The 12,969-nt window shown below is 43.8% G+C and overlaps 1 protein-coding gene across 5 annotated transcripts in view; it reads right to left on the bottom strand.

Annotated features, from left to right (window-relative positions):
• The window catches only part of LOC126272339 (inactive dipeptidyl peptidase 10), a 1,336,959-nt gene that overhangs the window by 400,801 nt on the left and 923,189 nt on the right, over positions 1-12,969 (bottom strand). For all 5 annotated transcript variants that reach the window (XM_049975128.1, XM_049975129.1, XM_049975132.1 and 2 more), the window contains exon 5: positions 1,685-1,996. In XM_049975128.1, the coding sequence (XP_049831085.1) occupies positions 1,685-1,996 (312 nt within the window). The remainder of the gene's footprint in view (positions 1-1,684; positions 1,997-12,969) is intronic.

The following is a 12,969-nucleotide window of genomic DNA, read 5'->3' as shown; positions in this document are numbered from 1 at the left end:
GATTTTGTGCACGAACTGACCTCTCGATTACGTCTCATTAATGTTAGATGGGATTCGTGTTGGGCGATCTGGGTTGCCAAATCATTCGACGAACTGTCCAGAATGTTCTTCAAACCAATCGCGAACAAATGTGTCCCTGTGACATGGTGCATTGTCATCCATAAAAATTCCATCGTTGTTTAGGCACAGGAAGTCCGTGGATAGACACATAGGGTCTCCAAGTAGCCGAGCACAACCATTTGCAGTCATCGATCGTTTCAGTTGGATCAGAAGACTCAGTTCATTCCATGTAGCCGCGCGGGATTATCTGAGCGTTCTAAGGCGCTGCAGTCATGGACTGTGCGGTTGGTCCTGGCGGAGGTTCGAGTCCTCCCTCGGGCATGTGTGTGTGTTTGTGTTTGTCCTTAGGATAATTTCGCTTAAGCACAGTGTGAGCTTAGGGTCTGATGACCTTAGCAGTTAAGTCCCATAAGATTTCACAGACATTTGAACATTTTTGAACATTCCATGTAAACAGAGCCTACACCATTATGGAGTCATCACCAGGTTGCACAGTGCCTTGTTGACGACATGAGTGCAAGGCTTTGCGGGATCAGAGCCACACTGGAACCTTACTAACAGCTTTTAGAAATTGAAACCGGGACTTATATATGACCAGGCCAAGGTTTGCCAGTCATATTGGGTCTAACCGATATGGTTACAAACCCAGGAGAGGCACTGAAGGCGACATCGTGCTGTTAGCAAAGGCACTCACGTCAGTGTCTGCTGCCAACAGCCCATTAAGTGCAAATTCCCTATCGTCTCCTAACGGATACGTTCATCGCACGTCCCTTATTGGTTTCTGCGGTTATTTCACGCAGTGCCGCTTGTTTGTTAGCACTGACAACGGAACGCAAACGCCACCGCTTTCGTCCGTTGGGTGAAGGTCGTCGCGCACTGCGTCGTTCGTGGTGAGAGGTAGTGCCAGAAATTCGGTGTTCTCGGCACACTAACGACACAATGGATCTCGGAATAGTGAATTCCCGGCTCACAGAGTGGCTGCGCCGCTAGAGGCTCAATGTCATTGTTTGCGAGCCCCCTCCCACCGGAGGTTGGAGTCCTCCCTCGGGCATGGGTGTTTGTGGTGTTCTTAGCATAAGTCAGTTTAAGTGGTGTGTAAGACTAGGGACCGATGACCTCAGCAGTTTGGTCCCTTAGGAATTCACATTCATTTTAACCTTCCAACTGAATTCCGCAACGATTTCTGAAATGGAATGTCCCATGCGGGTAGCTCCAACTATCATTTCGCGTTGAGAGTCTGTTAATTACCATAGTCCGATCGCAATCACGTGGGAAATCTTTTCACATCAGTATCTTGAGCACAAATGAGAACTACGCTAATTCACTGCCATCTTACACCTTGTGTAAGCGATACTACCGCCATCTGTACGAGTGCATATCGCCATTCCACGACTTCTGCCAACTGAGTGTAATTGTGAATGTGCCGCTTCAAATGCATCGTTTTGTAACATTGTGTTACAGACGATCCTTGTAACTCGCGTTTACGACATTGTTGTAAGCCATGTGACACTCCATTAGGATTTTCTCAGGTCTGGAACTCTTTGGTCGCTAATGTACCCGGGCTACAGGGTGAGAGAGAGAGAGAGAGAGAGAGAGAGAGAGAGAGGTGCGGCGCGGCGCTCACCAGCGTGTGGTTGGTGACGAGCAGCGAGACGGAGTCGTTGGAGGTGTCGAGCACGGCGAGGCTGCCGTCGTCCGCCTGGTACACGAACTGCGTGCGCGTCACCCAGGCGGGCGGCAGCCGCTCTGGAGACAGGTCGCCCTCCAGGAACTCCTCCAGCTTCATGCGCTGGCCGCTCCAGTACAGCAGCTCGTCCACGTAGCCCAGCAGGTAGATGGCCGTCACGATGCCCGCGATCACCAGCCCGATCACCACCAGCGACAGCACGATGCTGCGCCAGTTGTGGCCGTCGCCCACCGTCGGGTACACCAGGTCCTGCAACACGGCGCGCCGCCCACTGACGTCAGCAGCGCTCGTGCAGCGCGGTACCTGGCCGAGGCGCCTGCTAGCCACGGAAATAGCTGTAGCGGCGTGTCGGAATGACAGGATTAGTTTGTACGAAAATGGAACTAGCACAAGTGGCTGACATATGTGAGGGGCAATGGTGTACTTCCTTACAATTCTGACCTTTATGTTGTTCACCTCAGATTGCTACAATACTCATCTTGAAGTGAGAAAGGTATGTAATAAGTATATTGAATAAAAAATATAAAATGCTGCAAATGTTCAATCCCACCACATAGTACAGTTAAAACTCGAACCGTCTCTTCCATCAGGATTTGACTGACCAATGGTAATGCTTTCCTTTACTGCTATTTCAATTCCCCACCACGGGAATATTCAGACTGCGATAAGGATGGTGTAATTGTTGTTTCACGTCGTTAACGGTTCCAAGTATCTTAGCGCGGTTTTCAGCAAATATTAGTACCCATACTGGCACGGCAATTTCTTTCATGGTTGATACCCTGAACTCTTGCATAAACTGAGACACTGAACGAAGCACAGTATCTGATTATAAGTATCCGGATACCCCTGAGTAACGAGGAAATGACCACTACACGCCGCGGGAGGCGGATCCGACAGTATAAAATCAGGCAAGGAGTATTGTGTTGTCAATAGCGAAGCAGTAACACCAGGTTGGAGCGGTCAGGAGAGCTCTGCAACTTCGAACATGGACTGGTCGTTGGATAAGACCTGCGTACTCGATCCATGAGAGACAATCCGACATTTCTAAAGCTGTCCAAGTCGACTGTTTGCTGATGCGATTGTGAAGTGGAAACGAGAAAGAAGAATCACAACCAAGCCAAGACAAAGCAGTCAGTGCCCGAAAACCATTGTGGATAGTGGTTGCGAAAAATCATTTGAAATCGGTGGAAGGAATCACTTGTCACTTGCAAAGTGATACCAGCTGAGCCGTTCTCCTGCTCGCCTTGGCGCTGATAGTAGGTTTCCGCCCTTGTTGCAGGCCACACAGTATAGTTTAGTTGGCATGGTTGCGGTTGTTGGTCTTTTTCTCGTGTTAACTGGTACCACTCGTTCGCAAGCGTTGCCTGTCCGCTAGTGGCAGCAGCGGCGTTTACCAATATGTAGTAACTGTTGCCCTATCTTCGGGGCGACGTAGTTGTTTTTCCGCATCGTGTGAGTGGGCCAGTTCATTTGGGGACTCAGGAGGAGCCAGGTCCGCGCGTGCCAGAACACGCCGGCGGGACATTTGGACGCACGCATGGACTGTCAGATAGAAGGGCTGAGGTCGCGAGGGTGCACGGTCTCGTTGTAAACTGGATCCTGCAAGCTTTAAGTTGAGTGCATTTTGATTCAAACAGAGAAGCCCCCAGCATTGTGATATCTCGCGATTCTCCAGCGACTTAGGTTCGTATATTGTTCCATCGTTCCATTTGGTTATCGGACGTGAGGTAGCTTCAGCAAGAGTATCATTAGTCATTCGTTAGACTACCACTAGTTTGAGTTACCATCTTGTGAAGTGAGTGCAAGTCTTGGCTGCCTATCTCATCGCTCGCGTAAGTGTTTGTTGCCGAACCTTCTCATAGGTGGATTCCTGCAGTACTGCTTGTGGCCCCTTGGTTCTTGTAAGTCATGTGTGTCTAAAAGGAGGTCTAACGGCCAGCAGTTCAGTGTAAAGCTCCTCCAGCCTACGCCTTCTGCGTGTATAATCTGCTTAAATACCCTTTTATTAACGTATGTACTGGTCCTTTTGTTTTATTATTGTATTATTGTATTATTCATTACAATACCTTGTAATGCCTACATTAAAGGTTATATATGGCTAGTTAATAGTTCTGGTCACCTTCTGGAATAAATCTAGCAGTGTAGTGTTAAGTGGATGTCATGGGTTGTGTTACATAGTTTATCATAATCGTACATCACCCGTTTAGCGGTCAGTTGATTGTTGTTTTAATTAACTTTTGCTACTGCATTGGCTCTTTTATAGCAGGTTTCTAAATTTTTTATATTATTGCTGTTCCTGGCTCGTAAGGACTTCAGCCATGAGTGTAATCTCTTACCTTAAAATTTTAATTTGGTGTTCGTATTTACGCAGTAAGCTTTTAAAATCTTATTTACTGCCATGCCTGGCGTCTGATGCCTTCTGCTGTGTTTGTGGAGACTTGCCTTTAATGTTTCAATACCTAAGTTTTAAGCTGCAGCGAGTTTTAAACAATTCTTAGTTCATTGGCATTTCTGGCGTGTAAGGCCTTCTGCCCGGATAACAGTGGCTTGGTTTTAAAATATTATCTGCTGTATCTGTATTTAATGGTGATTTGCTAAATTGTAACTCACTGAAAACACTATTATTTACACAGTTGTTTATTCCTTCATTAATAACGTGTGATTTTTTTTATTGTTGAGTCTCGAATTACCGGTTTAAAATAAATAGTGTGTAACTGTAAAAGGCAACCACTAGTAACTGATTACGGCCCCGTCCACAATCGTAACTGAATCCTGCCTTCCCTTGACTACCAGGTTTCACCAGCATTCCCGCTAGCGCAATGATTGCGCGTAAGTTATTAAAAAGAGTGGAATACAATGAATGGAGCATTTCTTGAGCCGAAGGTAAGTCACGTCTGAGGTGCTGTAGAGAGCGATGTCACTGGACCATGGGAGACAGGAGAAAAGTGATTTGCAGTATCGAATCACGCTACATCCGGGGGCAATCCGATGACAAGGCTTGGGTTTGGTGAATGCCTAGAAAACGTAAGCTGCCATTATTTGTTCTGACGACAGTGAAGTACGGGGGAGGTGGTTTTTCGGTATAGGGGCGTTTTTCGTGGTTTTTGTGTGGTCCCCTTATTGCGCTTGAGACAACACTAAATGGGCAAGTATATGGACACATTTTACAACAAAGTGTACTTCGTGTAATAGAGGAAGTGTTCGAACACGACGATTGTTGGTATTAGCATGACAGTGCACTCTGTACTAAAGCAGCGTGTCAGGCAATGGTTTGTGGACAGGAAGACACCTGGAATGGACTGGCCTGCCCAGAGTCACGACCTGAGCCCAGTGGTAGGCTCTGGGGTGATTCAGAACGTCGTCTTGGCTCCAGCCCCAAGCGTCGAACATTACTTTCTCTGGTGTCGGCTCTTGAGGAAGAATGGGCTGCCATTGCAGAAGAGTTCACACTGTCGTAAATGTTTCCACTAATAGGTGTGAGGGTACTTCTGATCAGATAATGCATGTTTTCTTTTAATAGAACGATTTATATTTTTTACGGTATTCAAAAAATTTTGAAAGGAGGAGTACAGTGTTATAACGCATATTAAAGTTGGCGACGATATTTTTCACAAATATTAAAAAAATGGTGGTTAACTTAAAAAAATCAAGGCGGTCAAAATCGGTCATTGCGTTGTAAACTGCGGTAAATTAGGTTTCCGTTCCAGACCCCGATTTTGCATGTAACAAAAAGACACGCCAATGCTACCAAGGTAAAACGTCTTTTCTCTTGGTCCTACTTTATACGATTATTATGGAAGGAAAATATAGCTTAAGAAACTATTTCAGATTTATTTACATACTCATGTTTAAGTGTATACCTTTTAAGGAAGTAAGTAAACAGTCAAAAGGCTCGACGCACCTGCGACACTTGGCGTGACGGCCACACTTGGGGGTGCCTACACGCCAACAACTGATTCTGTTCGCCTTGCCTTGTATTTACATAACGTTCCTGGAATACTTTAGTGAAATACTCCAGTGCCAATTTAAGCAAACATTATATGACTATCGTCGTGTTTTCAATAGGTTTAGAAAGCCTTTAAAAAGGACATAGTCTCATTAAAAATACTTGGTTAAATATCTTGGTTGATACAAGAGTTGAGAGTATTAAAGACGGTAGGAAACTACGTCTCTCTGTGAGTAATGTCATTTTTCGGAAACCTCGTTTCGACATCCTCTATCGTTCGCAAAATAAAAGAGGTATTATTTCCTCCATCCTTCCGTAATCCGAGCTTGTGCTCCGTCTCTTATGACCTCGCTGTTGACTGGACATTAAACGCTCTACTCCTCCTCCTAGCAATAACTGCTACCGAAAAAGCTCGTCCTCACGTGACCTTTAACTCATTGGGCCAGTTATAGTTTCTTTTTAGTGTTTGTGTGTGATCGAAACACCTTTCGCAAAGGGAAACAGCAATAAATTCGGCTGCTGACTAGAATGAGATAAATTTTCTGTATCTGCAATGGATTGAAATGCACTGTAATTACATTTCTGCAATTGGACCACCTAAGATTTTTATTTAATATTGACAGGAGATGTTGTATCTGAGAAAATTTTCGTAATGCAGTATTGTCATGGTTGTGGTCGGATTTTATACTTATAATACTTTATCTCCTCCAGTTCTGTCGAACACTACGTAACAAATGCGAAGGTGAAGAATGTTTATTTAAGTTGTATGTTCTTTACTGAGTACCAAAATTCTTCATCGTCTAATAATATTAATTTCAGCTTTAGGTTTGCAGGTTCGGTTCTCTACAGCGTGAGAAGGAAAAGATAACAGCCTACGTAGAGCAGGGATGATCACTGTGATAAACGTCGAGCCTATGCGTCGTCTATAGTAATCATTAAATCGTCGCTGACTGGAGCAGAACTGCTATTTACGGTTCACAAATAATAAACCAAACTTTTCTTTTAAAACTGTCTTGTCTAAAATAATTCACCAACCTTTCGTCATCCGTCCCATAAATTAATCTCCCAGCTCCAGCGTGTGCTAAAAGTTATAGTTCGTTCTTCTGATAAAATTAATCTGTGACCCCACAAGATTCAATACAGGCAAATCCAAAGCAGCTTTTCACTAGCTTCGCAGCTTAAATAAATACTTGTTGGTGTTATAAGTTCTATACATTAGAATAGAAACACCAGTGTGGTAAAACAAACTCAGAACCATTCAACTTATGTATGGTTGCAAAAATTACGATAATAAGCTCACAGAGAAAAACAGAGACAATATGTGATCGTTGCACTGAGGGACAGTGGCCTTGGGCGCGTTGCGGCATTTGACCACATAGCTGAGAGCGCGGTCCGTCTGCAATTTTATCACGAGTACTCCCCCTGACCAGCCCTTCCATTGCTGTTTCTGTAGCCAGACAACAAAGATGTATTTTAAGACATAAAACAAACTGCACAACTGCTTGTATGTACCCGAGTCGACGACTACAGTTAGCGAGTTTCGCCGACATTTTCTTTGTACTACACTGCACAATGTGGTCCTACGTAACTGTAATGAGGTCCCGTGTTATAATGAACGTGATATTTGAAGCTATTTGAGTCTCGTCATTTCTTAACGCTAGGGCAGCGCTCAAGAGGGATAACGTGATGTCACTAGATTTCGAGCGACGATTTCGTGACCAGTGGTGCGTTGTAAGTAATCTGTTCGAAGCTTGTTCAGAGTGCAGTTCTGAATAAAGCCTTTTTAGATCGAACAAAATGTTTATCTTTGAACATTATCTCATGAAAATCATTTAAAACGTTACACGAAGGATTCAAATGCTTCAAATGGCTCTAATCACTATGGGACTCAATACCTGAGGTCATCAGTCCCCTAGACTTAGTACCATTTAAATCCAGCTAACATAAAGACATCACACTCATCGATGCCAGAGGCACGATTCGAACCTCCGACCGTAGCAGCAGAGCGGTTCCGGACCGAGGCGCCTAGAAACGCTCAGCCACAGCGGCCGGCGAAAAATTCAATATAAAATATTCGGAGACAACAATCCTGCAAAAGGTGTTACGCAGAAACTGATCGCTAAATTTAGAGCAACAGGTTCAGTCGCCAACGGCATACGTAGCCTTGTAAAGGCAGTTTGTTCGCCGGAAAATACTGAATGTGTTCACGAGACTATGGCACGAAGCGCACGGAAATCAACCACACTCCAATCATCCCAGTTAAACATCAAACAAACTTGCCAGGATATGAGAGCATACACAGTATTAAAGCATTGAAAGCGACGGATTACGCACAACGAAACCACTATTCCGCAAGGTTACAGACGCATATCGCTGATGAATATCTGGACCCACATCTTTACTTCAAGTCAGACGATGCATGGTTTCACCTTAGCTGGCATGTGAGCTCTCAGAACACACGTTATTCTTCAGCAGACAATCCCGGGAACGCACTGAGGTGCCTCTGCATGATTTGGTGTGCAATTTCAGGCAAACGGACTGTAGGCCGTATTTTGTTGAACAACACCGTGAACTCTCGAGTGTATGTAATGGAATTGTTGCAACCATTCATAGCGCAGCTAACGGACCAAGAACGAGAGCAGGTGTCTTTCCAGTAAGATGGTCCTTCGGAGCGTACGTCACGGTTTCCGACGTCATACGGCCATGAAACTCAAGCTGCACGTACAGTTCCCGTAGGTTTATGGCGTCCCAGATCTCCCGATCTGTCTACATGTGATTTTCATTTGTGGCGTTATTTAAAGGATAAAGTCTATCGTAACAACTCAATACAAATGAAGAGTTGAAAACAAATATCCGCAATGCCACTGCGGAAATCACGACACATGAAATGGCAATAGTTTCCAGAAACATGTAGAGACGTGCTGCTGAGTTGTGAACTCAAATTTATGGTGTACATTTTCAGTATCTCCTGTGACCTGCTGACCTACTGAATGTTCAGTACGTTGTTTTTCATACTAATAATTTACTAGTCTGTAAAAAGACGAGGGATAGTAGATTTCCTTGGGTGATACAGATATTGAATTTATTTGATGAAGGGAGAAACTATAAAAATGCAGTAAATTAAGCAGGAGAGAAGGAATACAAACGTCTCAAAAATAGAACTGACAGGAAGTCCAAATTGGCTAAGCAAGGATATCTATACGACAAATGTAAGCATGTAGAAGCATATATCAGAAGGGGTAAGATAGATACTGCCTACAGGAAGATTAAAGAGACCTTTGGAGAAAAGAGAACCACCTGTAGGAACACCAAGAGCACTGATGGAAAACCAGTTCTCAGCAAACAAGAGAAAGCAGGAAGGTGGAAGTAGTGTATAGAGGGTCTATACAAGGACGATGCACTTGAGGGCGATATTATGGAAATGGAAGAGGACGTAGATGAAGATCAAATGGGTGATATGATACTGTGTGAAGAGTTTGACGGAGCACTGAACAAGGCCAGGGGAGTAGGCAACATCCCATTATTACTACTGAGAGCCTTAGGAGAGCCAGCCATAAGAGAACTCTACCATCTGGTGAGCAAGATATATGACACAGGTAAAATACCCTCAGATTTCAAGAGCAATATAATAATTCCAATCACAAAGAAAGCCAGTATCGACAGGCGTGAAAATTACCGAACTATAAGATTAATAAGCCACCGCTTCAAAACACTAATACGAATTCTGTACAGACGAATGGAAAAACTGGTAGAAGCCGACCTCAGCTTAGATTCGAGGCAATAGTGACACTACGAATTATCTTAGAAGATAGAGTAAGGAAAGTCAAAGCTACTTTTCTAGCATTTTTAGACTTAGAGAAATCTTTTGACAATGTTACTGGAATACTCCCTTTCAAATTCTGAAGCTGTCAGAGGTCAAATACAGGGAGCGAAAAGCTATTTACAATTTGTACAGAAACCAGGTGGCAGTTACAAGAGTCGACGGGCATGAAAGGAAGCAGTGTTTGGGAAGGGAGTGAGACAGGGCTTTAGCCTACCCGCGATATTATTCAATCTGTATATTGAGCAACCAGTAAAGGAAACAAAAGGAAAATTTGGAGAAGGAATTAAAATCCATGGAGAAGAAATTAAAACTTTGAGGTTCACCGATGACACTGTAATTCTGTTCAGAGACAGCAAAGGACTTGGAAGAGCAATTGAGCGTAATGGAGAGTGTCTTGGAAGGAGGATATAAAGTGAACACCAATAAAAGCAAAACGAGGAAATGGAATCTAGTCGAATTAAATCAGGTGGTGCTGAGGGAATTAGCTTAGGAAATGAGACACATAAAGTAGTAGATGAGTTTTGTTATTTAGGGAGCAAAATAAATGATGATGGTCGAAGTAGATAGGATGTAAAATGTAGACTGGCAATGACAAGAAAAACGTTTCTGAAAAAGAGAAATTTGTTAACATCGAGTAGAAATTTAAGTGCCAGGAATTCTTTTGTGAAAGTATTTGTATGGAGATTAGCCGTCAATGGATGTGTAACAAGGGCGATAAACAGTTCAGACAAGAAGAGAATGGAAGCTTTCGAAATGTGGTGCTACAGAAGAATGCTGAAGATTATGTGGGTAGATCTACATCTACATCTACATGATTACTCTGCAATTCACATTTAAGTGCTTGGCAGAGGGTTCATCGAACCACAATCATACTATCTCCCTATCATTTCACTCCCGAACAGCCACGCGGGAAAAACTAAAACCTAAACCTTTCTGTTCGAGATCTGATTTCTCTTATTTTATTTTGATGATCATTCCTATCTATGTAGCATGGGCTCAACAAAATATTTTCGCATTCAGAAGAGAAAGTTGGTGACTGAAATTTCGTAAATAGTTCTCGCCGCGACGAAAAACGTCTTTGCTTTAGTGACTTCCATCCCAACTCGTGTATCATATCTGCCACACTCTCTCCCCTATTACGTGATAATACAAAACGAGCTGCTCTGTTTTGCACCCTTTCGATGTCCTCCGCCAATCCCACCTGGTAAGGATCCCACACCGCGCAGCAATATTCTAACAGAGGACGAACGATTGTAGTGTAGGCTGTCTCTTTAGTGGACCTGTTGCATCTTCTAAGTGTCCTGCCAATGAAACGCAACCGTTGGCTCGCCTTCCCCACAATATTGTCTATGTGGTCTTTCCAACTGAAGTTGTTCGTAATTTTAACATCCAGTTACTTAGTTGAATTGACAGCCTTGAGAATTGTACTATTTATCGAATAATCGTATTCCAACGGATTTCTTTTGGAACTCATGTGGATCACCTCACACATTTCGTTATTTAGCGTCAACTGCCACCTGACACGCCATACAGCAATCTTTTCTAAATCGCTTTGCAACTGATAATGGTCTTCGGATGACCTTACTAGACGGTAAATTACAGCATCATTTGCGAACAACCTAAGAGAACTGCTCAGATTGTCACCCAGTTTATTTATATAGATCAGGAACAGCAGAGTCCCAGGACGCATCCCTGGGGAACACCTGATATCACTTCAGTTTTACTCGATGATTTGCCGTCTGTTACTACGAACTGCGACCTTCCTGACAGGAAATCACGAATCCAGTCCCACAACTGAGACGATACCACATAGGCCCGCAGCTTGATTAGAAGTCGCCTGTGAGGAACGGTGGCAAAAGCTTTCCGGAAATCTAGAAATACGGAATCAACTTGAGATCCCCTGTCGATAGCGGCCATTACTTCGTGTGAATAAAGAGCTATTTGCGTTGCACAAGAACGATGGTTTCTGAAACCATGCTCATTATATATCAATTGATCGTTCCCTTCGAGGTGATTCATAATATTTGAATACAGTATATGCTCCAAAACCCTACTGCAAACAGACGTCAATTATATAGGTCTGTAGTTCGATGGATTATTCCTACTACAATTCTTAAACACTGGTGCGACCTGCGCAATTTTCCAATCTGCAGGTACAGATTTATCTGTGAGCGAGCGGTTGTATATGATTGCTAAGTAGGGAGCTACTGTATCAGCGTAATCTGAAAGGAACCTAATCTGTATACCTGGACCTGAAGACTTGCCCGTAACAAGCGATTTGAGTTGCTTCACAACCCCTAAGGTATCTACTTCTAAGAAACTCATGCTAGCAGCTGTTCGTGCTCCAAATTCTGGAATATTCCATTCGTCTTCCCAGGTACTCAATAGGATTGGGGAGAAGAGGAATTTGTAGCACAGCTTGACTAGAAGAAGAGATTGGCTGGTAGGGCACGTTCTGAAAGCATCAAGGGATCACTAGTTGGATGGCAGTGTAAGGGGGTAAAAATCATAGAGGAACACCAAGAGATGAATACGCTAAGCTGATTCAAAAGGAAGTAGGTTGGAGTAGTTACTCGGAGATGAAGAAGCTTGCACAGGTACAGTAGCAAGGAAAGGTGCATCAAACCAGTGTCTGTACAGAAGACCAAAACAACAACAACTGTGTATGTATACTAAACGAATGTATTGCCTGTATGTTGTTTATAGGACACGAGGCCCTTTTTATTTTGTCCACCCTGTACAAATGACTATGAAATATTCTTCGATTTCCGCTATTACAGACTAACAGTCGGTTTGATGCTCACACCAGTGACTGCATTGGCAAGTGCTTTCGACGAACCGCCGCGTCGACAATCAAATTAAGCTGCGTCCTTTCAGAAAGGCTTTGACGGCTGACTGGCGTCGCCACCAGACACTGTGGCCACAGGCGAGGGGACTCCCGAGGCGCGACAGTCACGGAGTTAATCTGCCCCCCCACCCCCCCTATCACCGCAGCGGGGCGGCGGCGTCGTGTGCCGGCGTGGCGCCGTAATTGGCCGGCTGTCGGGCGTTCAATAGCCGCCTGTTCTCTGCTCTGGCCTGCCCTGGTCCGTTCTGGGACCAGCAACAGTTGTGGCCGCTGACGTCCGCTCCCTCACAATCACGGGCACATGTTCTAGGGTTGGCGGAATTTATTACGTAATGACTCTCCTGGAAAGCCCTATAAAAATTAAAGTAAACGTATACCAGACGTGTAAATGTGAAGTGTAAAGAAAGTATAAAACTGAGTATATTTCTGTCGATAAAAACCATAGCTAATATGAAAGATAACTATAGAACTTACAACTAGTTAATGGTACATTTTTGTGTTCAAAATTCCAATAAAATGTGTATTTTAGTATCAAAGAATAACTATACAATGTAAAGACATTCTTTGAAACCATGGAAATCCTGTTTCATTAATGCTAGAATGAC

This window comes from Schistocerca gregaria, chromosome 5 (assembly GCF_023897955.1).
Source record: "Schistocerca gregaria isolate iqSchGreg1 chromosome 5, iqSchGreg1.2, whole genome shotgun sequence".
Classification (NCBI taxonomy): domain Eukaryota; kingdom Metazoa; phylum Arthropoda; class Insecta; order Orthoptera; family Acrididae; genus Schistocerca; species Schistocerca gregaria.
Note: the sequence above shows the minus strand (reverse complement) of the source record. Positions and strands in the feature narration are given on the sequence as shown.